Here is a 27,655-nt window from a genome sequence, read left to right as displayed (position 1 = left end):
GGAAACCAGATCCAGGAACACAGCCTGAGGTCAGAGTGGAGTGGAGTTCTGGTTATAGTGTAGCATCTGATACAGAGACCCACCTGGATATAGCTCTGATAATAATACATGGTTACCCAGGGGAAATGGATGTGAATATAAACTTAAAGTGCTGTAATACTTAACTCTTTAACATTTAGGAGTTCAGCAACTTGCTCTTGGAATTTTTGGACGTACTTAGGTTCCATCACAGATATAGAAGAAAAAACCTTGTCACCTCTAAAAGTCTAGAGTGAGTATATCCTCAATTACTTAAACCTTTTTTGCCTCCTCAGAGTACTTTTTTTCCCCCAGCATTTTTTTTTTAAAGATAGTTTGGCCAAAAGTATTTTAAAAGCAGTTTCTAAGTATATCTTGAAATTCCAAAATTAAAACCTAGTTTAAATCTAAGTAAGCTGTCTAGGTTAACAAATTGTATATTTACTTTGGCCTGTGAAAAATGAGTTAATGAAACCCCTGTTTCCGTCCCTTCTGAAGAACAAATGAACAAACAAAAAAACACAAAACAAATGGATGAATTGCTGAGGTTAATTTTTTAAATTCTCCATATTTTTAAAAGATATTTTGGGATCAAGGATAGAAATATTTAAAATCACAAAATTTTAAGCAAGTTCGGTTGATAACCTTTTTCTCCTAATACTCATGTTGTTGTATTTCCTTAGCAAAAAAAAAAAGCCATGCCTGAAAATGTTGCTGGAAATTTCTCTGGATAATAAATTAAAACTTTTGGTTTTGATTTTTGAACAATTCTGAAGTTATTTTCTTGTGTTCATCTTATTTTTGGTGAGACTAGGAACTTTGACCTTTACATATTAATTTTGCCTCAAACTAGGTTGGAGGATTTAAAAGTGAAATTATCATCCTGAGGACTTGTAAGGTTGATTGACACTTACCTACTTATGTTGGCACGGAGCATAATCAGCAGCTCTACCTTAAGGGCAGTGGTGGGATTGTTTTTTAGCTTCTCTGAAAATAACTAATTTTTTCCTTTAGAGGAGAATTTTAGTTGTGAATTTTAATCTGTTTATGCAGTCAAATTCTCCCAATGCCTACAGAGTGTAGGCATGTAGATGGGCTTCAGGTGACACTTTTTTTCTAACTGTAAAGCTTTAAGGTCTCAGATAACATAAGCTGTAGTAGATACTGCTGTTCCATGTTTACAACATCACTCTTTCCTGTTTTTCCCTAGGATTAAAGGCTTGAAAGCTTGGGAGTGAGTTCAGTGTATACTTTCTAACTGTAGTCAGTGCGTCAGTGACTATAGTAAGCTATACAAATAACTCTAGTGTATTTTCCTACTGCATCAAGTATACCAGATTTGTGGCCTGAAATTATTTTCAAGCTGTGTTTCTCAAACTTGGCACTACTGACATTTTGGACTGGGTAATTCTTTGTTCTGAGGGGTATCTTGTGCATTCCAGGATGTTTAACAGCATCTCTAGCATTTACCCACTAGATGCTAGTAGTGGGATCTAGACACCCCCCACTGTCACCCTGCCAACAGCTGTGACAACCCAAAATATCTCTAGACATTGCCATTATCTTCTGGTAGGCAAAATTGCTTTTGGTTGAGCACCACTGTTGTATATAGTGAGGCATATAAATGTATGCAATGAATTAAAATTAATAATCTGCATTTGTTTTTAAATTATGATTTATCAAGTTGAAAAACATCCAGTAAAGCACTTACCAAGAATCTAATGTACACTAAATACAGTAGATAGCTTTTTCTTATAACAGTCTTTTGGCCGGCACCCCACTTCTAGCCCCTGCTTCTGACAGACAGTGACTTTCACTTCTTCAGCTATTTTATCTGGTATTTACCTCCATATTTTATCTTTATTTAATCAGTTTTAGACATGAACTATTAAATTCCTATTTGAGACAGGATTTTACCTCACTTATTCTGCTTTTTCCTTCTTATAGCCTCCCAATATAGTTATATTACAATTTTTAATTAAATTTATAGTTATGATGTACATTATCATGACTATGAACATACTGTTTACTGTAATCAAATGATTTCCTTCCCTCGTTCCCTCCTTCCTTCCTTCCTTTCTCTCTCTCTCTCTTTCTCTCTCTTCCTTCCTTCCTCCCTTCCTTTCCTTCCTTTCCTTCCTTCCTTTCTTCCTGTTTTTGTTTTTGAGATGGACCGCAAGCAACAATCCTGTTGCCCAGGCTGGAGTGCAATGGCACGATCTTGGCTCACCACAACCTCCACCTCCCGGGTTCAAGTGATTCTCCTGTCTCAGCCTCCCGAGTAGCTGGGATTACAGGCATGCACCACTACGCCCGGCTAATTTGTATTTTTAGTAGAGATGGGGTTTCTCCATGTTGATCAGGCTGGTCTCAAACTCCTGACCTCAGATGATCCGCCCACCTCGGCCTCCCAAAGTGTTGGGGTTACAGGCGCCTGGCCTCCTTTCTGTTTTGAACTTTAGGGTTGATGGAACCCTCCTCTCTTCCACTCCCTTTTTTTCTCTTTTTAAAAGATCTTTATCTAAATAAATTTGTCACCTTCCAATAGTTGTATGCGATGCCTCTCAATACAGTTTTTCTATCAGACCTCTCAGATAACAGGCCAGTTCGTTTTTTCCCCTGGAGACATCACTTCTGGAGCCTCCTGATCTTCTACTTCAGTCAGGACTAAGTTGCTCATCAAGCCCAGATAACTGCCAATATCCTGCTATCATCCAATAACTGCTATCATCCTAGGAATTTGATTCGTCGATCTACTGTGATGGATTGCCAGTTTCCTGGGTCTCAGATCTTCCTCTTGTTTCTTGCTTACTGTTTCATTCATCTTTGTGGTACACATCCTCCCAACAGTTTCCTTATACCTCCATTTCCCGAGACTTTCTGAACTGCTGCAGGTCAGACTGGCATATGTCCTAGCAGTAGCTCTGTGGGTATGTTGGTTTGAACTTTCTCTTTTCTGCTTAGTCATTTAACATTTGTCCATCTACCTTTTATGTTCATATACTGGGGCTTGGAATCAGATGGCTCTTAGCTTTATTGAAGTTGGAGACTGTGTTTCTCTTTCCTATTTATCTTTTAATTTGAAGGCAGTTTCTCTGACAGGCAAGGGAAAAAGAAATGTCTGGGTTTTGTTTTGGTTTTTTTTTCAACTTACTGAAATCAGAAGTCTGCATTACATTCTAAGATAAAACATGAGTTATCAAAGTGCTATGATTCCATATGTCTTATTCCAAAACTCACATTCACATTTGAAAAGCTCTGAATCAAATGTTCTTGGCAATAATATTTCAAAGGTAGAAAGTGATCATATATTTTAAAAATCAAACCTTTGTGACCAGGCGTGGTGGCTCACGCCTATAATCCCAGCACTTTCAGCGGCTGAGGCGGGCGGATCACTTGAGGTCAGGAGTTCGAGACCAGCCTGACCAACATGGTGAAACCCTGTGTCTACTAAAAATACAAAAATTAGCTGGGTGTCATAGCACACACCTGTAATCCCAGCTACTGGGGAGGCTGAGGCACAAGAATTGCTTGAACTGAGGGGGCAGAGGTTGCACTGGCCAAGATCATGCCACTGTACTCCAGCCTGGGCAACACAGCAAGACTCTGTCTCAAAAAAAAAAAAAAAAAATCAAACCTTTGCTTATGTTTGAAAGATTATATATATATGTAGAGACAAAGTCTCTGTTACCCATGATGAAATGCAGTAGCATGATCATGGCTCACTGCAGCCTCAAACTCCTGGGCTCAAATGATCCCCCTGCCTTAGCCTCCTAAGTAGTTGGGGCTACAGATTCCCACCACCGTGCCCAGCTAATTTTTGTTTTGTAGAGACAGGGTCATTTTTTTTTTTTTAATATTTTATGTTCTAGGGTACATGTGCACAACGTGCAGGTTTGTTACATATGTATACATGTGCCATGTTGGTCTGCTGCACCCATTAATTCGTCATTTACATTAGGTATATCTCCTAATGCTATCCCTCCCCCCAGCCCACAACAGGCCCCGGTGTGTGATATTGCCCTTCCTGTGTCCAAGTGTTCTCATTGTTCAATTCCCACCTATGAGTGAGAACATGCAGTATTTGGTTTTCTGTTCTTGCAATAGTTTGCTGAGAATGATGGTTTCCAGCTGCATCCATGTCCCTACAAAGGACACGAACTCATCCTTTTCTATGACTGCATAGTATTCCATGGTGTATATGTGCCACATTTTCTTAATCCAGTCTGTCATTGATGGACATTTGGGTTGATTCCAAGTCTTTGCTATTGTGAATAGTGCCACAATAAACATACATGTGTATGTGTCTTCATAGCAGCATGATTTATAATCCTTTGGGTATATACCCAGTAATGGGATGACTGGGTCAAATGGTATTTCTAGTTCTAGATCGTTGAGGAATCGCCACAATGTCTTCCGCAATGGTTGAACTAGTTTACAGTCCTACCAACAGTGTAAAAGCTATTTCTCCACATCCTCTCCAGCACCTGTTGTTTCTTGACTTTTTAATGATCATCATTCTAACTGGTGTGAGATAGTATCTCATTGTGGTTTTAATTTGCATTTCTCTGATGGCCAATGATGATGAGCATTTTTTCATGTGAGAGACAGGGTCTTGCTATGTTGCCCCAGCTGCTCCTGAACTCTTGGCCTCAAGTGATCCTCCTGCCTCATCCTCCCAAAGTACAAGGATTATAAATGTGAGCCACCACACCTGGCCCTGAAATATAATTTGGATGTAATAATAAAAATCTAGATAGCAAAAGTGTTATACTTCATCTTTTGGACTGTAGTGGTAATAAAGTTTTAAGGTTTTAAGTATATTTTCAGTATTTTCCAGTACTCATTTAATCTTTTTTCTTATGTACATGCTTACTCTTGCTTAGGTTTGTTTTTAGATGTTAGGGTTTAATCATAATGAAAGCTGAGTCTGAGCCTCCTCTCACTGGGATTAACTTTTACTTTTTATGCTACCATTGCCAGGAACCTTTATATAATTCCCTGAGAGCCATTATGCTTCATATTACATCTTCTGGCATCCAAAAGCCTCTTCCATGAGCAATCTTGCCTTTTTCTAATGTTATATAAGGTAGATGTAGGTCTCTGTCACCTGCTGAATGTACCACTACTCATTCCCCTTATTAAATCCTCTTAATATTGGCTCATTCCTTTAAGAACCTCTGGTTCTATTTACTGCTTTCTTACATAAGATAATATTTTGTTGCTTGTTATTGCTAGCAAGAGTTTATTCATAGTTATTGGGCTCTCATATGTGACTTTAACAAGAAAAACTCTAGATTGTAAGATATTTGAATAAAATAATATTTAGACTAATATGGTACCAGTCATGCACTCATTCTCATAGATTATACCACTAACATATTTTATATAGTTATGCTTTCAAAAACACCTCATAGGTTGAAAAGTGACCAAAAAGTATTATGGAGGATATTAAAGAGTGCTAATGTTAGCTACAATTTCTTAGAAAATTTAAGATCAATTGTAGAAGTTATTTTTTAAAGATTTGTTTCAAAACTGTTTGAACACTGTTCTGTATGTATTCTGCCAATGTATATATTTTCATTGATACCTGATGAAAAAGTAGCCACTCCAAGAACCCAAGAAACTTACTTTTTAAGTCACCTAAAGTTATGTGCCAAACATTGAATAATGTAGTCAAAGCTCTTTCAGAAGGAATTGGTCCAGGTGGTAAAATGATTTGGGGTGAACAGACTAAGGTAATGACTATATGGCCTCCACAGTCTTATGGCTTCTTTCACATACCATGCAACAATATATTATGATAGCATTTAAAGTCCACCAAAACCTACACTGGGTTTCAGAAATATGGGGTAAGTAATGACTTTCCTGTCCACTTACCTCTAGTATCTGATGCTTTACTGTTTCATGCATATTGTCATTTATTTCTTCAACCAATTCTATAAGGTAAGGTTGGCACACAGTCTCCAACTTCAATAAAGCTAAGAGACATCTAATTCCAGGCCTCTTCTTACAGAAGAAGAAATTGAGAAAGGAAATTATAAAGGGGTACTGTGACTTGCCCAAGGTCAAACAACCTAAGTGTCAAAGCCTTGACTCCAAGCCATGTGCTTTTTCTTTTTTTCCATTATACCTTCTTCCTCAAAATAAACTATAACATGAATGGTGGCATGTTCTAGAGATGATAATTTAAACATTTGCAGGTTTGAGTAATATTTTAACATGGATAACCTAACTAAATTGACACAGAGGTTATTACTCTTAAAAAGAATTTTTTAGGCCAGGCATGGTGGATCACACCTTAATCCCAGAGTTTTGGGAGGCCAAGACAGGAGGATTGCTTGAGGCCAGGAGTTCAAGACCAGCCTGGGCAATGTGGTGAGACTGTGTCTCTACAATAATTTTTTTTTAATTAGCCAGGTGTGATGGCATGTGTCTGTAAGTCCTAAGCTACTGAGGAGGCTGAAGCAGAAGGATTGCTTGAACCCAGGAGCTGGAGGTTGCAGTGAGCTTTGACCATGCCACTACACTCCATTCTGGATGACAGAGCAAGACCTTGTCTTTAAAAAATAAAAATAAAAAATTTAACTTAGCCCTTCACAGAAGAAGCATACTAAGATTTCTTGCATGTCATAGAGTATTAATTTTTTAATAGGAAAAACTGGTTATATTTTTATAACCAGTTGAGGATGAATATGTTGAGAAAAGGAGATACCTGATTTCAGAGGGATGTATTTTGTTCTGTTTCTTGAATTTGAAATATCCAGGTTATTTTTGTCAACATTGACAATTAGTGATACTAAGTTTAATATAGATTTCTCTACAAAAAAAGCACCTTATCCAAAACAGTCTTAAAGCATATGTGAAATATATTGCTGTTACTATGTCTTGATAGATTATTGTGGTCAAGTTGTAACATAACAGGGAAAGTAAGTAACAACTAAAAACCATTTCTAATGTGCTTTTATCATTATTATTCTTACTTAAAAGGGAGCCTGGCTTCTTAACTCTTGGCAGGAATTAACTCATTTTCCCCATTTAAAAAAAGTGTATATATACACACACACTATTTGGTTAACTGTGTCAAAAATCTTGAAAATATGCCAGATGAAATAAAACCAGCTATATTCTTTTTAATCTAGCTAAATTATATCACATACAAGATCTTATGCTGAGTTTATAATTCTAACCATTGGAATTTATATTGCGATACCCTGATAGAAGTGTTTACACTATGATGATATGGAGCAGCAAATGTCTCTAATGCACAGTCTCTGTCTTCCAGATTTGGTTTGCTGTAAATGTTTAGGCTTTAGGCCCTGCACCTTGGCTAAAGATAAAACTGTTCTACTCGAGTGTTTGCTAGACAAATGTGTTTATTTTTCTGAAGCAAAGTTTTCTTAATATTTTTAATTATGTAGTTTAGCTGATTATTTGTCCTTAGTCTCATTTGGAGGCTTGAACTTTTGTCTTCAAGCTTACATACAAGAAAAAAAATTATATTCTTCTATTGATTGCTTTCAGGAAGGCATTTATTACTGAAATATAATATGTATTGGTATGAGTTGGGATAAAATCCACCATCTTTCATGTGAAGCAGCAGTAAAGTGAAGAGATGAATTTATAGTTCCAGCTTATATTTATCACACCATTTATTTTTTCAGAAGCTACTGATAAACTTAAAAAAGGCTACTCTTGTACAAAGCTATTTAAGACCAACATTGTTGAGTTTCACTGAAAGTTGAAAAAGTCTAATGTTAATAATTGTGACCTTAATTTCTTGTTGACATATGCAGTATAATCCTTTTGATTATTTCATATTGTCTATTGCTGCTATAAGTGCTCTGCTACTTATACTGTTTCCAATAAAACCAAGGCATGGAGAACTTAAGAAACTTGCTGTTCGATCTCAAGTACATTATGATATAATGGTAAAACTCAGAATCCAAATCATAAAACTTCTGCTTGAATGCCATCTGTCTATTGAGTATTTTTACCCGGTTCTAAACTGCCTCAGTCTTAATTATCAATGCCTTTGCTGCTGAGGATCTTACCTCTACTTATGTCAGGTTAGATTTTGATGCAGATATATATTTATTTGTCTAAAAACTATCATAGTAAGGGTGCTTTACATTTGGTACAAACATGACCTTCAATTATGAAATGATAAATTTTTGTGAATCTATGCAACATGTGAACCAATGGGTTACAAACTCAAGCAGCTACATGAATTAAACAGGTTACTTAAATGAGTGGGTTAGTTGAGGGCAGTGATGAGATAGCCAGATTTTTAGATGGTAGCAAATAAATTTTAATTATTTTAAGCCACAGTAAGGGCCACACAAAACACAACTATGGGCCTTCAGTTTGCAACCTTTAATAAAATAGTTTGTCTTTTTCCTGCTCTTCACACCCCTCCAAAATTACACATACACTAATTTATTAGGGATAGGGAGCAAGTGGTTTAAACTGTTTCCAGAAAGTACAATTAAGTGTAGCTTTCTATTTTGGGAAAGGCTTGTAAAATGTATTTGAAAAGTAATGTTAACTGATCTAAAAGATCATCTTCCCAAACCACACTTGAGCTCAGTTTATGGTGTTTACTTTCTGTCAAAACTTAGAAAAAATATTCACAGTTAACTTCCATCATGTAAAATGTCTGTCTCATTAGGCATTAAGGAAGCACTGGTCAACAGGTATAATGTTGTTAGATTATAAGGCTAATGTGAATGTGGGCATGACCTCCCAAATAGATCAAAGACTAATCTCTTTGACAGTTACAAGATGGCAGAGCTTGCCTTGGGCCTTTTGCTGGTGCACATTGAAACTATTTGTTTGGAAAGCATGCCTGAGGGATAAGAATGTGTTTATAAGGATGAGCAGGTAAAAGTAAAAGGTTGTCTTTTGACATTTCAACTAATCCCTTCCAGCCTTTGGTTTACTTAACATTTAGGCTATTTGCTGGCAGGAGAAACTGGCTTTTTCACATATGCTGTATGTCATTTTAAATTGGGCATTGATTTTCATGCTTGATAATCCCTAAGTGTACAGTGAAATAGATTCTGATGTCATTTTAAAATAAGGTGTACTCACTTTCTACCTTTTCTTAACCCTTAGTTTTGCTTTTTCCAATTAACTGTGATCTCACAAAGTAATTTTTATTATTGATTAATTTTAAAAATCTGTTTATGTAATAAATATTTCCAAGTTAACCTTTACATACTTCATTTCAGGGTTCTGTTTTTTGTTTGGGAGTTTTTTTGGGTTTTTTGTAGGTTTTTAAACTTCTTATCTAAAATAAATTCCCCTGGGTAAAATATTGGCAGTATTTTACAGGCCATTTGGAGTGTAAAAGGTGTGTGAAAATTTGCAATAAATTAAAATAATGTAGTCACAGAGAAAATTTGAATTATGTTAATGAAAAATAAAAGACCAAGGAGATATAATTTTATTTAATCTAATAGTTGCTACATTAGCTCTAAATATTCCATTTATAACTACTACTTCCTAGAGCAACTGTTGTCTTAGGAACAGTGACCATTATAATGTATCAGTCTGTCCATGGTGTAGGAAATTTTGAAAACACATAAGCTATTATGTCTGACAAAGTAGCTGTCAACTTTCTTTGAGGAAAATATTGTTGAAGAAGAGAAGATGCTTTAGTTACATTTTTGAGAGATAGGTAGGAAATACATATATTTTTCCCAGCTGGACAGAATTTTAAAAGTATTTTTTCCTCTAAATTATCATATGCTTTGTTGCTGAATTTCCAGGAAGGGTATTTACATATCATCTAATATTTACTATGGTGTTATATTATCATTTACGACTTATGTTGTCCTAAAAAGCAAAGTTGGGCCGGGTGCAGTGGCTCACGCCTGTAATCTCAGCACTTTGGGAGGCCAAGGTGGGGGGATCACCAGGTCTGGAGATCGAGATCATCCTGGCTAACACAGTGAAACCCCCTCTCTACTAAAAATATAAAAACTTAGCCGGGCATGGTGGCACACACCTGTAGTCCCAGCTACTCGGGAGGCTGAGGCAGGAGAATCACTTGAACCCAAGAGGCAGAAGTTGCAGTGAGCTGAGATCGTGCCATTGTACTCCAGCCTGGGCGGTAGAGTGAGACTCCGTCTCAGAAAAAAAAGGAAAAAAAGCAAAGTTGGCTGGGTGTGGTGGCTTACACCTGCAATCCCAGCACTTTGGGAGGCTGAGGTGGGTGGATCACCTGAGGTCAGGAGTTCGAGACCAACCTAGCCAACATGGTGAAACCCTGCCTCTACTAAAACAAAACAAAACAAAACAAAAAAATATATATATACAAAAATTAGCCGGGCATGGTGGTATGTGCCTGTAATCCCAGCTACTTGGGAGGCTGAGGCAGGAGAATCGCTTCAACCCAGGAGATGGAGGTTGCAGTGAGCTGAGATCGCACCACTGCACTCCAGCCTGGGTGACAGAGGGATACTCTGTCAAAAAAAAAAAAAAAAAAAAAAAAAAGCAAAGTCTATGTCCTTTATATTCTAGTTGTAAAGTTTCATTTTAGAAATTTGACAGATTCTTTTGAGGGAGTGTAACATAAAAAGGGTGAGGTTTTGAGTTTTTAGATTTTTGGCTGGGCACAGTGGCTTACGCCCGTAATCCCAGCACTTTGGGAGGCCGAGGCAGGTGGATCACAAGGTCAAGAGATCGAGACCATCCTGGTCAACATGGTGAAAACCTGTCTCTACTAAACATACAAAAAATTAGCTGGGCGTGGTGGCACACGCCTGTACTCTCAGCTACTCAGGAGGCTGAGGCAGGAGAATCTCTTGAACCTGGGAGGCAGAGGTTGCAGTAAGCCAAGATCACGCCACTGTACTCCAGCCTGGCGACAGAGCGAGACTCCGTCTTTTTTAAAAAAAAAAAAAAGAAAGAAAGAAAAAAGCTTAGATTTTACTCTTATAGTAAGATAAAAATTTTTACCTCCCCCAATTTGAAAGCTGCTTTTCAGAAGTATACTGTTCTGTTTTCTTTCCTAAAGCATATTCTTTTATTTAAAAAGGTTAATAGTGGCTGGGCGCAGTGGCTCATGCCTGTAATCTCAGCATTTTGGGAGGCCAATGTGGGTGGATTACCTGAGGTCAGGAGTTCGAGACCAGCCTGACCAACAATGTGAAATCTCGACTCTACTAAAAATACAAAAATTAGCTGGTCATGGTGGCAGGTGCCTGTAGTCCCAGCTACTCGGGAGGCTGAGACAGGAGAATTGCTTGAACCTGGGAGGCGGAGGTTGCAGTGAGCTGAGATCGTGCCACTGCACTCCAGCCTGGGAGACAGAATGAGACTCCATCTCAAAAAAAAAAAAAAAAAAAAAAGTTAATAGTGTTATAGACTACACTGAAACTACTTTGTTTTTTCTTGAGTAGGTTTACAATTTAGTAAAGTATTATTAAGTAAAATAGAGGTCACTTGAACCTAAACACTGCAACACCATGACACTCGATTAGACCTAGACAGCTACTAAGTGACTAGTGACTACTAACTGCTGGTGGGTAGTATGTACAGCATGGATACATTGGACAAAGGGATGATTCACATCTGGGTGGGATGGAGCAGGATAGCATGAGATGTCATCATGCTACTCAGAACAGTGGCAATTTAAAACAAATTATTTCTGGAATTTTTTATTTAATATTTTTGGACCGCAGTTAACTTAAACCACTGCAGATAAGAGGGAACTACTGTATAAGTTTTGTTAATATATCTTGAAAGTCTAAAATTTTTCCAAGAAGTTTACTCTTTATTTTTTAGTTGACAGATAATTATTGTATATATTCATAGGGTACATAGTGATGTTTTGATACATATGATGTTTATTAGATCAGAGTAATTAGCATATCTGTCATCTCAAACATTTATCATTTATTTGTGTAGGGAACACGTAATCTCCTTCTAGTTATTTGAAATGATGTAATATTGTTAACTATAGTCATCCTACTGTGATATGAAAGATTAGAACTTATTTCATCTAGCTATAATTTTATATCCTTTAACAAATCTCAGCCACGTGCAGTGGCTCATGCCTGTATTCCTAGCACTTTGGGAGGCCAAGGTGGGAGGTTTTCTTGAGCTCATGAGTTGGAGACCATCATAGGCAACATAGCAAGACCCCATCTGTACTAAAAATTAAAAAAGAAAAAAATTGACCAGGCAGTGACTAGTGACTACTAACTGCTGGTGGGTAGTATGTACAGCGTGGATACATTGGACAAAGGGATGATTCACATCTGGGTGGGATGGAGCAGGATAGCATGAGATGTCATCATGCTACTCAGAACAGTGGCAATTTAAAACAAATTATTTCTGGAATTTTTTATTTAATATTTTTGGACCACAGTTGACCGCAGTTAACGTAAACCACTGCAGATAAGAGGGAACTACTGTGTAAGTTTTGTTATAAGAGGGAACTACTGTATAAGCTGCTTGGGAGCCTGAGGTGGGAGAATCACTTGAGCCCAGGAGGTCAAGGCTGAAGTAAGCCATGATCGCACCACTGCCCTCCAGTCTGGGTGACAGACTGAGATCCTGTCTCTCAAAAAAACAAGACAAAAAACAAATATCTCCCTATTCCTCCCTTCCTCCTCCCCTTCCCATCTGCTAGTATCCTCTGTTCTACTTTTTATTTTTATGAGATTAACTTTTTTAAGCTTCCACATATGAGCAAGAACATGTGGTGTTTAACTATGTTTTTTATTTATTTCACTTAAGGTAGTGTCCTCAGTTCCATCCATGTTGCTGTGAATAACAGGATTTCATTCTTTTTTATGGCTGTTTAGTATTCCATTGTGTATATGTACCACATTTTCTTTATCCAGTCATCTGTTGTTGGATACCTTGGTTGATTCCATATCTTGGTTATTGAGAATAGTGCTGCAATAAACATAGGGGTGCCCGATGTCTCTTCAATATAATGATTTTCTTCAAGAAAGTAACTCCACATATCTTTATTTAGGCTTCTACTACAAAAATACACAGTTGGCCCTCTGTATTTATGGGTTCTGCATCTGTGGATTCACCCAAGTGTTAATCGAAAATATTTGAAAAAAATTGCTTCTGTACTCAACATGTGCAGATTTTTTCTTGTCATTATTCCCTAAACACTACAATGTAACAACTATTTGCATAGCTTTGCATCATATTAGCTATTAAAGTAATCCAGAGATTATTTAAAGCATAAAGGAGGATATACATAGGTTATGCAAATACTAAGCCATTTTATATCAAGGACTTGAGCATCCATGGATTTTGGTATCTGAGGGAAGTTCTGAAAGCAATCACCCATGGATACCAAAGGACAACTGTACCATTTGATATACTTGTCCTAGAATACTACAGTTGCACTAGATTATTGCCTGAAGACAATTACTAGGCCACAGTGCAGGGAGAATAAACTCCAACAGAGCTCAGTGGTCACACTGAGCTAAAGTGATAAAGTTTAGGGAAAGTCCGTGGTGGCTAGAATTTGCAAGGCAGAGTACTAGAGAGGATGGAGCTGCATAGAGAGGAAGCTCCAGGTATCTGCATAGGTGTCCCCTTGAGTTTTTGGTTCAGTACTGATAGGCATATACATGAGAGGAAACTACATATGACCAATAAGTAGGCAAAAGAATTCCTAGAGTTCACAAATGTCTGGGAATGGTTTGAGTTCCCAGCAGCCAGAAGGGAAGAGACTTCATAACACATGGGGTACTTGATACAATAATCAGTAGAGTTTCACCTTTGTATGGGGGATAAAACAGCCCTAGATTAAAGGCTGCTCTTGACTTTCCCTAACAAGGGTAAGCCTCAAAATAATGAACTGGTTCCAAGTACCCTAACTGCATTCACAACAAAATCCAGTAACCACTGACTTAATGCTCACTATGTCTAGTATCAAATCAAAAATTAGCAGGCATGCAAAGAAGAGAATTTAACCTCTAATACAGAGGAAAATCAATCAATAGAAACAAAACCAGAAATGACAGAGATGTTAGAACTGGCTGGCAGACAAGGATTTTTAAAATACCTTATGTTTTATGTTCTGTAAGTTCAAAGAAGATAGAAGAAAACATAAGCATACTGAAAAGAGAAACAGAAGCTATTTTTTAAATACCTATGTGAAATATCTCGATATGAAACAAAAAAATACACTGGATGGATTAGACACTGCGGAAGGAAAAGTTGGTGAACTTAAAATCTTAGAAATAAAAATTATCCAAAATGAAGTGTAGAGTGAAAAAAAAGAGTGTCAGTGATATGTGGAGTAACATAAAGTAGTCTAATAAAGTTGTAATTGGAGTCCAAGAAGAAGAAGAAGTGTTTGGAGGCAGAAGAATATATATATTTAGAGAAATAATGGCTGAAAAATTTTCAAGTTTGATAGAAACTGTAAGCCTACAGGTCCAAGAAGCTTAATAAAACTCAAGCAAAATACACACAACAGCACATTATAATCCAATCCAAAGTCGCTAAACGGGGAACATTACAGAGATAGGACAATAGCATATTTTTTCTTCAGAACTATGCAAATCAGAAAATAATGAGAAGCCGTTTTTAACAAAAGAAAAAAACCTGTCAATTTAGAATTCTTGATCAAGAGGGACAATCTCTCAAAAAGGAAGATAGTGAAGGCTTTTCAGGAAAAAAAAACAAAAGCTGAAAGAACTCATTGCCAGCAAACCTGCACTACTAATATTAAAGAAAGTTCTTCAGGTAGAAGGAAAATGATACCAGATGGAAATTTAAATCTACATGAGAAAATGAAGAGTGCCAGAAATGGTAAATCTGAGGGTAAATACAGTATCTCTTAAAAGATAATCTTTTGGGACAAAATGGAAATCTGAATAAAATACGTAGATTATTTAATACTAATGTATTAATGTTAATTTCTTAATTTGACATAAGCTATATTAATATAAGATGTTAACATTAGGGGAAATTGGGTAAAGGGTATAAGGAATCTCTGTACTATCTTTGGAACTTTTCTGTAAATCTAAACTTATTTCAAAATTGTAAACTTATTTAAAATTAAAAGATAATGTACTGTTTAAAGCATAATAAAATGTTTTATGAGTTTATAGCATGTATCAAACTTAAATACATGGCAGCAATCACATAAAGGACAACAAAAGGAAATGGAAGTATATTGTGGTATTTTTACATCATATGTGAAGTGGTATAATATTATTTTAAGGTAGACTAATAAGGATGTATATCATAAACCCTAGAGGAATCACATACACACAAAGACATAGCTAAGAATCCAGTAGTGGGAATAATATGGAAGCATTAGTGGGGGGGAAAAAGCTTGATTGATCCAAAAGATAAAAAGAAAATGGGACAGATGGGGGGAAAAAGAAGCAAGGTGGTAGTCTTAAACCCAATCATAGCAATAATTACATTAAATGTAAATGGTCTAAACATTGCAATTAAAAAGCAGAGATTACCAGACTGGATACACATGAAAGAATGAACTACTCATAAACCTTTCAACATGAATGAATTCTAAAAGTATACTAAATGAAAAAAGTCACAAGTCATTACATAATATATGATAATATTTATATGAAATTCTATAAAGGGCAAAACAGAAAGCAGATCAGTGGTTGCCAGGGCCAGCAATGGAGGAAAGAAATTTACTATAAAGGGATAAGAAGGAACTTTTGAGGGTAATGAAAATGTTCTATAATATGATGGTGGTTACATTGCTATATATGTCAAAACTCATCTACTTGTACACTGAAAATGTATGGATTTAATGAATGTAAGTTCAATAAAACTTTGAGATCACACAGCTGATTATTTATATGCATTACATAATTTAAGGAATGTAAAGCTAAATAAAACTGTTTTAATGAAATGAAAAAAATCAGTACTGAAAAACAAAATAAAACCTCTACCCTAAAAATATGTATATTCAAACTGTTAGAAGTTAGTATGATGTTTAAAATGAGCTTTATTTATCTACTAAATTTTAAAATATAATTTTAAAATTATTAGGTTGAACTAAAACGACGATACAATGACCACCATTCAAAATTGAGAGGTCTTTTACCTGGCCGTCAGTGGTATGAAATTCAAGCATACAGGGCCTTAAACCAGGCCCTTGGTAGGTAAGTGGAGTGAAATTTAATATAATATAATATTATCTGTGACAGGGCTATATATATAAAGCTAGTTTTGCTACTTTACTCTTTATAATTAATTTGGTAAAATTTTATTTAACTGGAACCATAGGAACAGGTATGTTTTCAATAATAGCTGTCACAAGTAGAATTTGAAAAGAGTAAATAAGTTATTCCCAAAACAAAACTCACAATTTGCTATTGTTTTAGACAGTCTCACTCTGTCGCCAAGGCTGGAGTGCAGTGGCGTGATCTCGGTTCACTGCATCCTCCACCGCCTGGGTTGAAGCAATTCTCCTGCCCCAGCCTCCCGAGTAGCTGGGATTACAGGCATGTGCCACCATGCCCAGCTAATTTTTGTGTTTTTAGTAGAGATGGGGTTTCACCATGTTGGCTGGGTCTGAAACTCCTGGCCTCAAGTGATCCACCCACCTCAACCTCCCAAAGTGCTGGGATTACAGGTGTGAGCTACTTGGGAGGCTGAAGTAGGATTGCTTGAGCCTGGGAGGTGGGGGTTGCAGTGAGCCGAAATCATGCCACTGCACTCCAGCCTGGGCAACAGAGCCAGACCCTGTCTTGAAAAAATAATAATAATAATTGAAGAAGGGTTAAAACAAGCCATAATCATGGTCCTAAAGAATTAACGCCTACTAAACATTTAATCATGATACTCCTATTTCTAAATATTCTTGCCCATTAAGATTTATGCTTTGTGAAACTCATTTTTAAATCATCATTTTATACAGTCATGCATCACTTAATGACAGGGATATATTCTGAGAAGTGAGTTGTTAGGCAATTGTACTGTTGTGGGAACATTATAAAATGTACTTAGAGAAACCTAGATAGTATAGTCTACTACACATCTAGGCTATATAGTATAGCCTATTGCTCCTAGATCACAAACCTGTATAGCATGTTGCTGTACTGTAGACAATTGTAACACAAGGGTAAGTAATTGAGTATATAAATGTAGAAAAGGTACAGTAAAAATATTATATACAAATACAATATATTAAAAATGGTACAAATGTACATGGCACTTACCAGGAATAGAGCTTACAGGGCTATAAGCTGCTTCAAGTGAGTCGACCGAGTAGTGAGTGAATGTGAAGACCTAGGACATTACTGTACACTAACTGTAGGGTTTGTAAACACTGTACACTTAGTCTATAGTAAATTGATTTATTTTTATTTTTTCAATAATAAATTACTGTGAGCTTACTCTGACTTTTCTTTTTGAGAGATGAGGTGTCACTGTGTTGCCCAGGCTGGTCTCGAACACCTGGGCTCAAGCAGTCCTCTCACATTGGCCTCCCAAGTAGCTGGAACTCCAGGCACACGCCACTGTGCCCAGCTTACTGTAATTTTTTTACTTTATAAACTTTTTATTTTTATTTTTTTACCTTTTTGACTCTTTTACAACACTTAGCTTAAAACACAAATTATTCAGCTTTACAAAAGTAATTTTCATATCCTTATTCTATAAGCTTTTTCTATTTTTGAAATTTTTGTTTTTTATTTTTTTTACTTCGTAAACTTTTCTGTTAAAAATGAAGACATGGGGAGCTCAATGGTTGATGCCTGTAATCCCAGCACTTTGGGAGGCCAATGTGGGCAGATCACTTGAGGTCAGGAGTTCGATACCAGTCTGGCCAACATGGTGAAACCCCGTCTGTACTAAAAATACAAAAATTAGTTGGGTGTGGTGGCAGGTGCCTATAATCCCAGCTACCTGGGAGGTTGGGGCAGGAGAATTACTTGAACCCGGGAGATGGAGGCTGCATTGAGCCGAGATTGCCCTACTGTACTCCAGCCTGGGCGACAGAGAGAGACTCCATCTCTTTTGAACACTCAGGTAGTAGCCTAGGCCTACACAGGATCAGGAGCATCAATATCCCTGTCTTCTACCTCCATGTCTTGAATCACTGGAAGGTCTTCAGAACCAATAAATAACATGCATGGAGCTGTCATCTCCTATGATAGCAATGCCTTCTTCTGGAATTCTGCCTGAGGGATCTGCCTGAAGCTGTTTTATAGTTAACTTTTTTAAAAATATAAGTGAAAGGGGCCGGGCGCGGTGGCTCAAGCCTGTAATCCCAGCACTTTGGGAGGCCGAGACGGGCGGATCACGAGGTCAGGAGATCGAGACCATCCTGGCTAACACGGTGAAACCCCGTCTCCACTAAAAAATACAAAAAATTAGCCGGGCGAAGTGGTGGGCGCCTGTAGTCCCAGCTACTCGGGAGGCTGAGGCAGGAGAATGGCGTGAACCCGGGAGGCGGAGCTTGCAGTGAGCTGAGATCTGGCCACTGCACTCCAGCCTGGGCGACAGAGCGAGACTCCGTCTCGGAAAAAAAAAAAAAAAAAAAATAAGTGAAAGGAGTACACTCTAAAATAATGATAAGAAGTACAATATAGTAAATACACAAATCAGTAACATAGTTATTATCATTATCAAGTATTACATACTATACATAATTGTATGTGCTATACTTTTATAAGACTAGCAGCACAGTAGGTTTGTTTACACCAGCATCACCACAAGCACTTGTAATGCATTGTGCTATAATGTTACAATGGTGACATCACTAGGTGATAGGAATTTTTCAGCTCCATTGTAATCTTATGGGACCACTATCATATATGCACTACACATTGACAGAAACATCATTATGTGGTGCATTACTATCCCTTAATTTCATATTGTAGGGCATCAACATCTAATTTATAAATGCTATAATTAGATTTTGTGCAAATTAAATTTTTTTTTTTTTTTTTTTTTTTTTTTTTTTTTTTTTTTTGAGATGAAGTCTCTCTCTGTAGCCAGGCTGGGCTGGAGTGCAGTAGCACAATCTCAGCTCACTGCAACCTCTGTCTCCTGCATTCAAGCGGTTCTTCTGCCTCAGCCTCCCAAGTAGCTGGCACTACAGGCTCGCACCACCACGGCTGGCAAATTTTTGTATATTTAATAGAGATGGGTTTTCACCATGTTGGACAGGATGGTCTCGATTTCTTGACCTCGTGATCCACCTGCATCGGCCTCCCAAAGTGCTGGACTTACAGGCGTGAGCCACTGCGTTTGGCCTGCAAATTAATATTTTATCTTCTCTGTGAAATTGTAATTAGCTTAACCATGTAATTATTTATTTCTTAGTGAAGCTGTAAGGCATTTGGATAATTCATAGAAACAGGCTGGGCTAGGTGAGGTGGCTCATGCCTGTAATTCCAGCCCTTTGGGAGGCGGAGGCGGGCGGATCACCTGAGGTCAGGAGTTTGAGATCAGCCTGGTCAACATGGTGAAACCCCATCTCTACTAAAAATACAAAAATTAGCTGGGTGTGGTGGCGGGCGCCTATAGTCCCAGCTACTGGGGAGGCTGAGGCAGGAGAATTGCTTGAACCTGGTAGGTGGAGGTTGCACTGAGCTGAGGTCGCGCCACTGCACTCCAGCCTGGGCGACGGAGACTCCATCTAAAAAAAAGAAATAGGATAAGAGTAAAATGAAAACATGACCAGTTGACATATTTGCACTTCAACCAGAAGTCCCACAACTAATCATGATCTTACCCAGTGAAATCAAAAATTTTGATTTTTCTGGTGTCTTGCGTACTTACATTAGTCCGTTTGTAAACCAGATTGCATGTGAGTTCAGATTGGTGTGTAGCTTAGACATAGCTATATGTATATATATGCATATACGTAAGCTATATGTATTTGTGTATAGCTTAGACATAAGACTACAACAACTAGATTTAAGCCTTAGAACACGTCACCCACTGTGCTCCGCATCATTTTATTTATTATTATTATTATTATTTTGAGATAGAGAGAGTCTTGCTCTGTTGCCCATGCTGGAGTGCAGTGGCGCGATCTCAGTTCACTGCAACCTCCACCTCCTGGGTTCAAGTGATTCTCCTGCCTCAACCTCCTGAGTAACTGGGATTACAGGCACATGCCACCACGCCTGGCTAATTTTTGTATTTTTAGTAGAGACAGGGTTTTGCTATGTTGGCCAGGCTGGTCTTGAACTCCTGGCCTCAAGTGATCCTCCCGCTTCAGGCTCCCGAAGTGTTAGGATTACATGCGTGAGCCACCACACCCAGCCACTCCCCATCATTTTAGAATGGTATTCTGCAAATGGTTTTCTTCAAACTGAGTGATTCAGGTCTACGGTTAAGCTACAGAGATCCTGCTCCCCTTTTCTTCCTAGAAATCCCATTTTACTTGGAATCAAGTTGCACTGCAGGTTATTGAAGCATCACATCTGCTTACTTTGTGTCTCCCTGTGTTGATTGACCTGTGTTTTTCTGTTTGTTTTTTTGAATTTTAATATTCAGCTAATAGTTTCTAGGGGAACTTGAATATATTTTTGAAATTGTTTACTTTTAGTCATTATACTCAATTTTAGGAAAATAAATATACTTACCTCAGTTGATTTTTCTTCCTTTTAGTATAAGCAATGCCTTGAATTTCAAGAAACCATGTGAAACAAAAGTTATGTTTGTATGCGGTTTTCTCGTTTACAAACCTTTTCCACATATCTCACTTGATTCTTCTACCAATCACTTCCAGTAGCAATGCATGTTGCTACTTGATGTTTTATTTGATTTGTTTTTTTTTTTTTTTGAAATGGAGTCTCACTCTGTCACCCAGTGCAGTGGCGCAATCTTGGCTCACTGCAACCTCCTCCACCCAGGTTCAAGCGATTCTCCTGCCTCAGCCTCCTGAGTAGCTGGGACTACAGGCATGCACTACCATGCCCAGCTAATTTTTATATTTATAGTAGAGATGGGGTTCATCGTGATGACCAGGCTGGTCTCAAACTCCTGACCTCAGATGATCCACCTGCCTCAGCCTGAGTTGTTTTTAAACTGGTTATGAGAAATTAAATAATTTTTCTAAGGCCATATGGCTACTAAATGGCCCTTTACATCTTGGTCCCATCCACTTCTAAAACTGTAATACCTGATTTTTCATTCTTATGCTCTACTTCTAGCCACCGAATTTTTCACTATTAAACATAAACATGTCACTGTTAAACTATCAAACATACTATATTCTTTCATTACGCTTTGCCTTGGCTTATAAGTTACCATACAGTTCATGTGGCAAATTTAGCAATCAAAACCTCATTGAAAGTCATGTCCTTTATGAGGACCTTTAAAAGTTCTCCAACTAGAGTTATTTATACCTTAGTAAACCTATAGCATTTTGGTTGCTATCTGTATTATAGCACATATCTCATTGTATTGTAATAGCCTGTTTTCTTCCTTGAACATGTGTTACATGTTTTTACATTCTCAGCAACCAAGTCTCAAATGCTTGTTTAATGAAAAATGTGAGGTTCAGTGCTTTTTCCCGCCATACAACATTGCCCAGAGAGCTTTTAGAGCTTCAAAACATGCTTTCCTGGAATATCATAAAAATCATGTATTTATAGTATTGATATATAATACTGTACCTTAGTATTTTATTAATTTTTTTAAATGGAGAGCCCAGCTATTTATTATCATTTTATTACTGATTTTCAGAGAATAATGCCAATTAATAATTTGTTACAAAGGAGCTTATCCTTTTAAAACCAATCAATAAGTAAAATTTTTAAAATTAAAAAAATAAAGATCAAGCAAATGTTTTATGTTATTTAATAAAACTCATAATATATATTGATTGACAGAAAAGGTGCTTATACTCTGAGTCACTCTTCTTGTAAGGGATACAGAAGATCTAAAGTAAGCAGAAACCAATGGATTCTTTTTAATGTTAATTTTTTTAAGCACACATGGGACTGTTAAGAGTATTTGAAGTAATATAAGTCTATGAAATACAAGAACAGCCTTTGGAAACATACCAGATGGTTTTGCAACCAGGTTACAACTGCACTATGAGTTTCCTAACTAGTCTTTGTTGCTTTACTGAAAGCATAATCTTTGTCTCAAGTGGGCATAATTCATTTAAGCAAGGCAGTTTGAAAACAATGGTAAAAAGAAAAGGTGAAATCTTATTTCTTTAAATTGTTTCATTAACAGAAGTACCTTTCTACTATACCACAGAATGCTTTAAATGTAAATCAAACTGGAACCAAAATACAGTGGCACACTGACTTTCCATTGACTTTCAATATTCTTCTGTAGTGTTGACAATAGTCATCTTCCTATCCTTCCCAGTGTTATTATGGTCTGTTGCCTTGGAGCCTATAGGTTACTTTAAAATAATATCAAAAAATAATGCCCTAAAAAATTTAGATTTTTTTAGTCTTTGTAGAAAAATTGAACATTTATGTTACTCTTCACCCCCTCAAAATCCTATGATAATAAAGGAATGAAAATGTCAAACCTACAATGTTACAAAGACAGAGAGGAGACAGTGACAGACAAGCAGTATCAACAAATTTTGAACACTGGAAAACAGATGAATGACTGAATGACTTAGCAGGCAAGACAAAGCTGAAATTTAAATTTACACTGATGATAGTCAACAAGAACTTTCAGATTCATGCATGAAAAGCCTAGGATTTGGAGCAATCTAAAATGTCAATGAAAGTGAGATTTAAAAACAGGTGGCTTGGTTGCAAGATAGTATAAGAAGCAATTAGCCCCCTCTCTCACCCAAGTTTACTTCTGGAAAGGTTGAACAACAGAGTCTCTGTATTCTTCAACACCAGGCACAGCTGAGTATGTATTAAAGATGGAGGTTAATATTATATATGGGGATTCTACATACTGAATGTGAGAACTCCATCCCCCTTTTCTTTTTAGCTCTGAGTAGGCTGACAATCAGTCTTACATCTCCCAAGGGTGTAGAATTCCTCTTTAGGGAAACTGACCACCCCATGAAAAAGTATCTACAAATTGGCCCGGTTCCTACCAAATTACCCTATAGCAAACTTCCCAGCGTATAAGCTCTACCCATACATTCAGAGCTGCCAATCATTGTTTTAGTGCCTTAATTTTAAGTAAGCGCAGAGTCTTCACCAGATTGTCAAAGAAAGTCTCTAACATGAAAAACAGACCAAAACAACAACAACAACAAAACAAGTACAACAAAGCAAACAAAAACAGAGGAGAAGAACTCTGAGAAAATAGAAACAGCACAACAGACTAGAACAAGGATTGGCCAGTGCTTTCTATAAAGGGCCAGACAGTACAGTAGTCTCCTTAACCAGAGAAGATAGATTCCACAATTTCCACTAAATGCCTGAAACTATGGGTAGTACCAAACTCTGTGTATACTGTGTTTTTTCTATCTGATAACCAAGATGGCTACTAAATGACTAACAGGCAAAAAGAGTATACAGCATGGACATGGTGGACAAAGGGATGATTAACATCCTGAGTGGGACAGCATGAGATTTTTGTCATGCAGCTCAGAAAGGCATGCATTTTAAAATGTATGAATTATTTCTGGAATTTTCCATTTAATATTTTTGGACATTTGACCATGGGTAACTTTGACCATAGGCAAGATTGCAGCTGTGGGGGACTACTGTGTATATTTTAGGCTTTGCAGGCTACATACAGTCTGTCACATATTTTTTGTTTTTTCCTTAATCCTCTTAAAAATGATCACTTGAGGTCAGCAGTTTGAGACCAGCCTGGCCAACATGGTGAAACCCCATTTCTACTAAAAATACAAAAATTAGCTGGGTATGGTGGTGCACACCTGTAATGCCAGCTACTCAGGAGGCTGAGGGAAGAGAATCACTTGAACCTGGGAGGTGGAGGTTGCAGTGAGCCGACGTTGCACCACTGCACTTCAGCCTGGGCGGCAGAATGAGACTCTTTCTCAAAAAAAAAAAAAAAAACAAAAAAAACGTGAAGACCATTCCTACACATTGGAGGCTGTACAAAAACAAGACATGGGTTATTTTTGCGGACACTACAGGCTATAGTTTGCCAACCCCAGATAGGAGAAATCTTCAAAAAAATATTAATATGCATAGAGATGTACCATATTGCCTCCATGAAACAAGAACAAAAGACTAAGAAGTTCTTAGAAATTAACATGATACCAACAAATTTTAAATGCATAATAGGGCTTGAAAGATAAAATTGAAATTTTCCAGATCAAAAAGAGAAAGCGGGAAAGAAGAACTAGAAAATTAGAGGATCAGTATGCAATAACCAACTTCTGATAAATAGGAGGCCCAGATCATGAGAACAGAAAAAATAAAGGAAAGAAACATCTCAGAGAAATAACTCAAGAAAATTTCTCAGAATTGAATAACATGATTTCCTGATTGAAGGGGCTCACTAAGGCACAGGTAAAGAAGGAAAAACTACAAAGCACTTCACTGTGTCCTTTCCAAGTACCAGGGAATAAAGAAAAAGTCTTAAAATCTTCCAAAGACAAAAAGACAAGTCTCTATCTCACAAAAGATAGAGAATCAGAATCACAACAGACTTCTGAAAAGCAACACTGAAACCAAAAAAATAGAAAAAATTGTCTTCAAATATTTTAGGGAAATTTTGGATTTCTAACTTAAGTTCTATTCAAGCCAAACTAACAAACTATAAGACAAAATAAAACCTTCAACATACAAGGACCTAAAACATTTGCTTCAAATGGACACTTTCTCAAGATGTTACTGGAAGATGTGTTCCATCAAAATAAAAAAAATTCAAAAAGGAATATCAAGGATGCAGGAAACTAGGGTTACAATCCAGAATAGAGGCAAAGATAATTCCTAAAACAACCAGGAAGGAAAACTCTGGGATGATAGCAGTGCGGCAAGTAGTCCAAATTGAGTTCAGAGGATAGAAGGTTTGACCATACTGGGAATAATTTTTACAGCTGTGGCATGGTTTGGGGATTAATTAATGATAGAGAACATTAAAACATTAATCCATAAAAAGAGAGGCAGTTATTAACTCCAGGGAAGGCAAAAAGTCTTGTACAATAAAGGAAATGTAATTATAGTGCACTATGTGACTCAGTTGTTAATATTCCCAGGAAGGGATGGTGAAGTATCAGTGGTATAAGAGAAATAAACATCTTCCACAGGAGAGAATCAGTACATAAGTTCTCATGTTCAAAAACCAAGAAGTAGTAGTAGGATGAATGTTCCTTAGAAATATGGAGATAAAAACCAGAAGAGCTACCTAAAAAATTGAAAGTAAATGTTTCCGAGGAATGGGAATTGTAAACAGGAGGTGGGTGGGGAAAGGACAGTTATGTTTTCCACTGAAAATATAAAACTATGTGTTTGTGTTTCTTTGATAAAAGTTAAAATTTACAAAGCTAAAATTAAATTAACTTTAAAAAATAATTCGAGCGTTTCAGTCCTAGATAAGATGAAGTAAGCATATTTAATAGTCTAAAAAACCTAGACAGAATATGTGGAATAGCTGTTTGAGAACTCTGAAAAGTAAGCACTAGTAGGTAGATTAAGAAAGGAGACCAGAATTCAAAATACCAATGATCTAACTCAAGTAACTGTTTAATACCAGATAAAGTAGAATTCCAAGCAAATAAAATTAGGGATAAAAGAGAACATTACATAATGATAACAGGGTGAATTCACCAAGAAGACATAAGAATCATAAATGTGTATGCACCCCAAAACAGGGTTTCAAAATACATGAAGCAAAAACTGACAGATCTGAAGAGAAAAATAGACAAATATATAATTATAGTTGGAAACTTCGAAATTCCTCTCAGTAACAGAACTAGTAGACAAACTAATAAAGATATAGATGACTTGAGCAACATTATTAGCCAACTCAAGTCCAGTATGTTCTCTGACAGTAATGGAATTAAACTACTAATCTAGTTTAAACTAGAAATCAGTAACAGAAAAATGTCCAAATACTTGGAAATTAAGCAGCATATTTCTAAATAATCCATAGACAAAACAGCAAGTTTCAAGTAAAATTAGAAAATATTTTGAACTGATCAAAAATGAAAATACAGCATATCAAAATGTAAGGACTGCAGCTAAAGCAGTGCCCAAATGGATATTTATATCATTAAATGCTTATTTTAGGAAAAAAATCCTCAAATCAGTGATCTTAGTTTCTACCTTACGAAGCTAGAAAAACAAGAGCTAAATAAATGTGAGGCAAACAGGAAAAAAAGGAATAATAAAAAGTATAAATTGATGAATTGTAACAAAAATAATGAAATCAGAGAAATTAAAATTAAGCTGTTTGAACTAAGAGTTGAGCTACCATTCAACTCAGCAATTCCATTATTGATTATATGCCCAAAGGAAAATAAATCATTCTGCCAAATAGACACATGCAGCTGTGTGTTCATCACAGCACAATTCACAAAAGCAAAGACATAGAAGCAACTCAAAAAACTATCAACGGTGGACTGGATAAAGAAAATATGGTACATATACACCATGGAATACTGCACAGCTATTAAAAAGGAACGAAATCATGTCCTTGCAGCGACATGGATGCAACTGGAGGCCATTATGCTAAGCAAACTAACACAGAAACAGAAAACCAAATACCATATGTTCCCACTTATAAATGGGAGATAAACAATGGGTACACATGTACGTAAAGATGGGAACACAGACACTAGGGAATGTAAGAGGAGGCAGAGAAGGAGGGAAGCAAGGGTTGAAAAATGACCTATTGTGTTCTATGCTTACTTTCTGGGTAATAGGTTCAACTGCACTCCAAACTCCAACATCATGCAATATAACCTTGTAACAAACCTGCACATGTACTCCCAGAATCTAAAATAAAATAAAAGTTGAAAAAGAAAAAAAAATAGACTCTTTGAAAAGATCAATAAAATTGATAAACCTCTAGCAAAATTAGCAAAGAAAAAAAAGAGAAGCCACAATTACTAATATCAAGAATAAAAGAGGTATTAATAGTATAACTACAGACTCCACAGACATTAAAAGAATAATATGGGAATACTATGAACAACTCTATACATATACAGTTGATAACTTAGATGAAGTAGATTAATTCCACAAAACCCACAAAATACCAAAATTCATCCAAGATGAAACAGATAACATGAATAGCTATCCAGCAAAGAAACAGAATTCATAGTTAAAAGCTGTCTAAAAAATTATCCACCCAGATGTGTTTACTAACAAATATTACCAAACATTTTAAAGAAGATATAACACAAATTTTACATGATGTCTTCTAAAAAATAGAAGATGTAATCCTTCTCAGTTTATTTTATGAGGCCAAGATGGAATTGATAACATGTATAGCTATATAGCAGAGAAATAGAATCCATAGTTAAAAGCCTTCTAAAACATTCTCCACCCAGATGTGTTCACTAGCAAATATCACCAAACATTTAAAGAAGAAATAACACAAATTTTATATAATCTCTTCTGAAAAATAGATGCAATCCTTTCCAATTTATTTTATGAGACCAGAATTAACCAGCAATCAAAACCAGATGAGGACTACAAAAACAAAAGAAAAAGGAGGGGGGGGAATAAAACTGTAAGAGCCTAAAAATAAAACTGCACACCTACAACCATCTGATCTTTGACAAAGTTAG

At 36.6% G+C, this 27,655-nt stretch overlaps 1 protein-coding gene across 3 annotated transcripts in view; it reads left to right on the top strand.

The window, feature by feature from the left end:
- Nucleotides 1-27,655, top strand: part of BRIP1 (BRCA1 interacting DNA helicase 1) — a 183,822-nt gene that overhangs the window by 132,039 nt on the left and 24,128 nt on the right. For all 3 annotated transcript variants that reach the window (XM_037993750.2, XM_008011223.3, XM_073004883.1), the window contains exon 17: nt 16,039-16,151. In XM_037993750.2, coding sequence (XP_037849678.2) covers nt 16,039-16,151 — 113 coding nt within the window. The remainder of the gene's footprint in view (nt 1-16,038; nt 16,152-27,655) is intronic.

This window comes from Chlorocebus sabaeus, chromosome 16 (assembly GCF_047675955.1).
Source record: "Chlorocebus sabaeus isolate Y175 chromosome 16, mChlSab1.0.hap1, whole genome shotgun sequence".
Taxonomy (NCBI): domain Eukaryota; kingdom Metazoa; phylum Chordata; class Mammalia; order Primates; family Cercopithecidae; genus Chlorocebus; species Chlorocebus sabaeus.
Note: the sequence above shows the minus strand (reverse complement) of the source record. Positions and strands in the feature narration are given on the sequence as shown.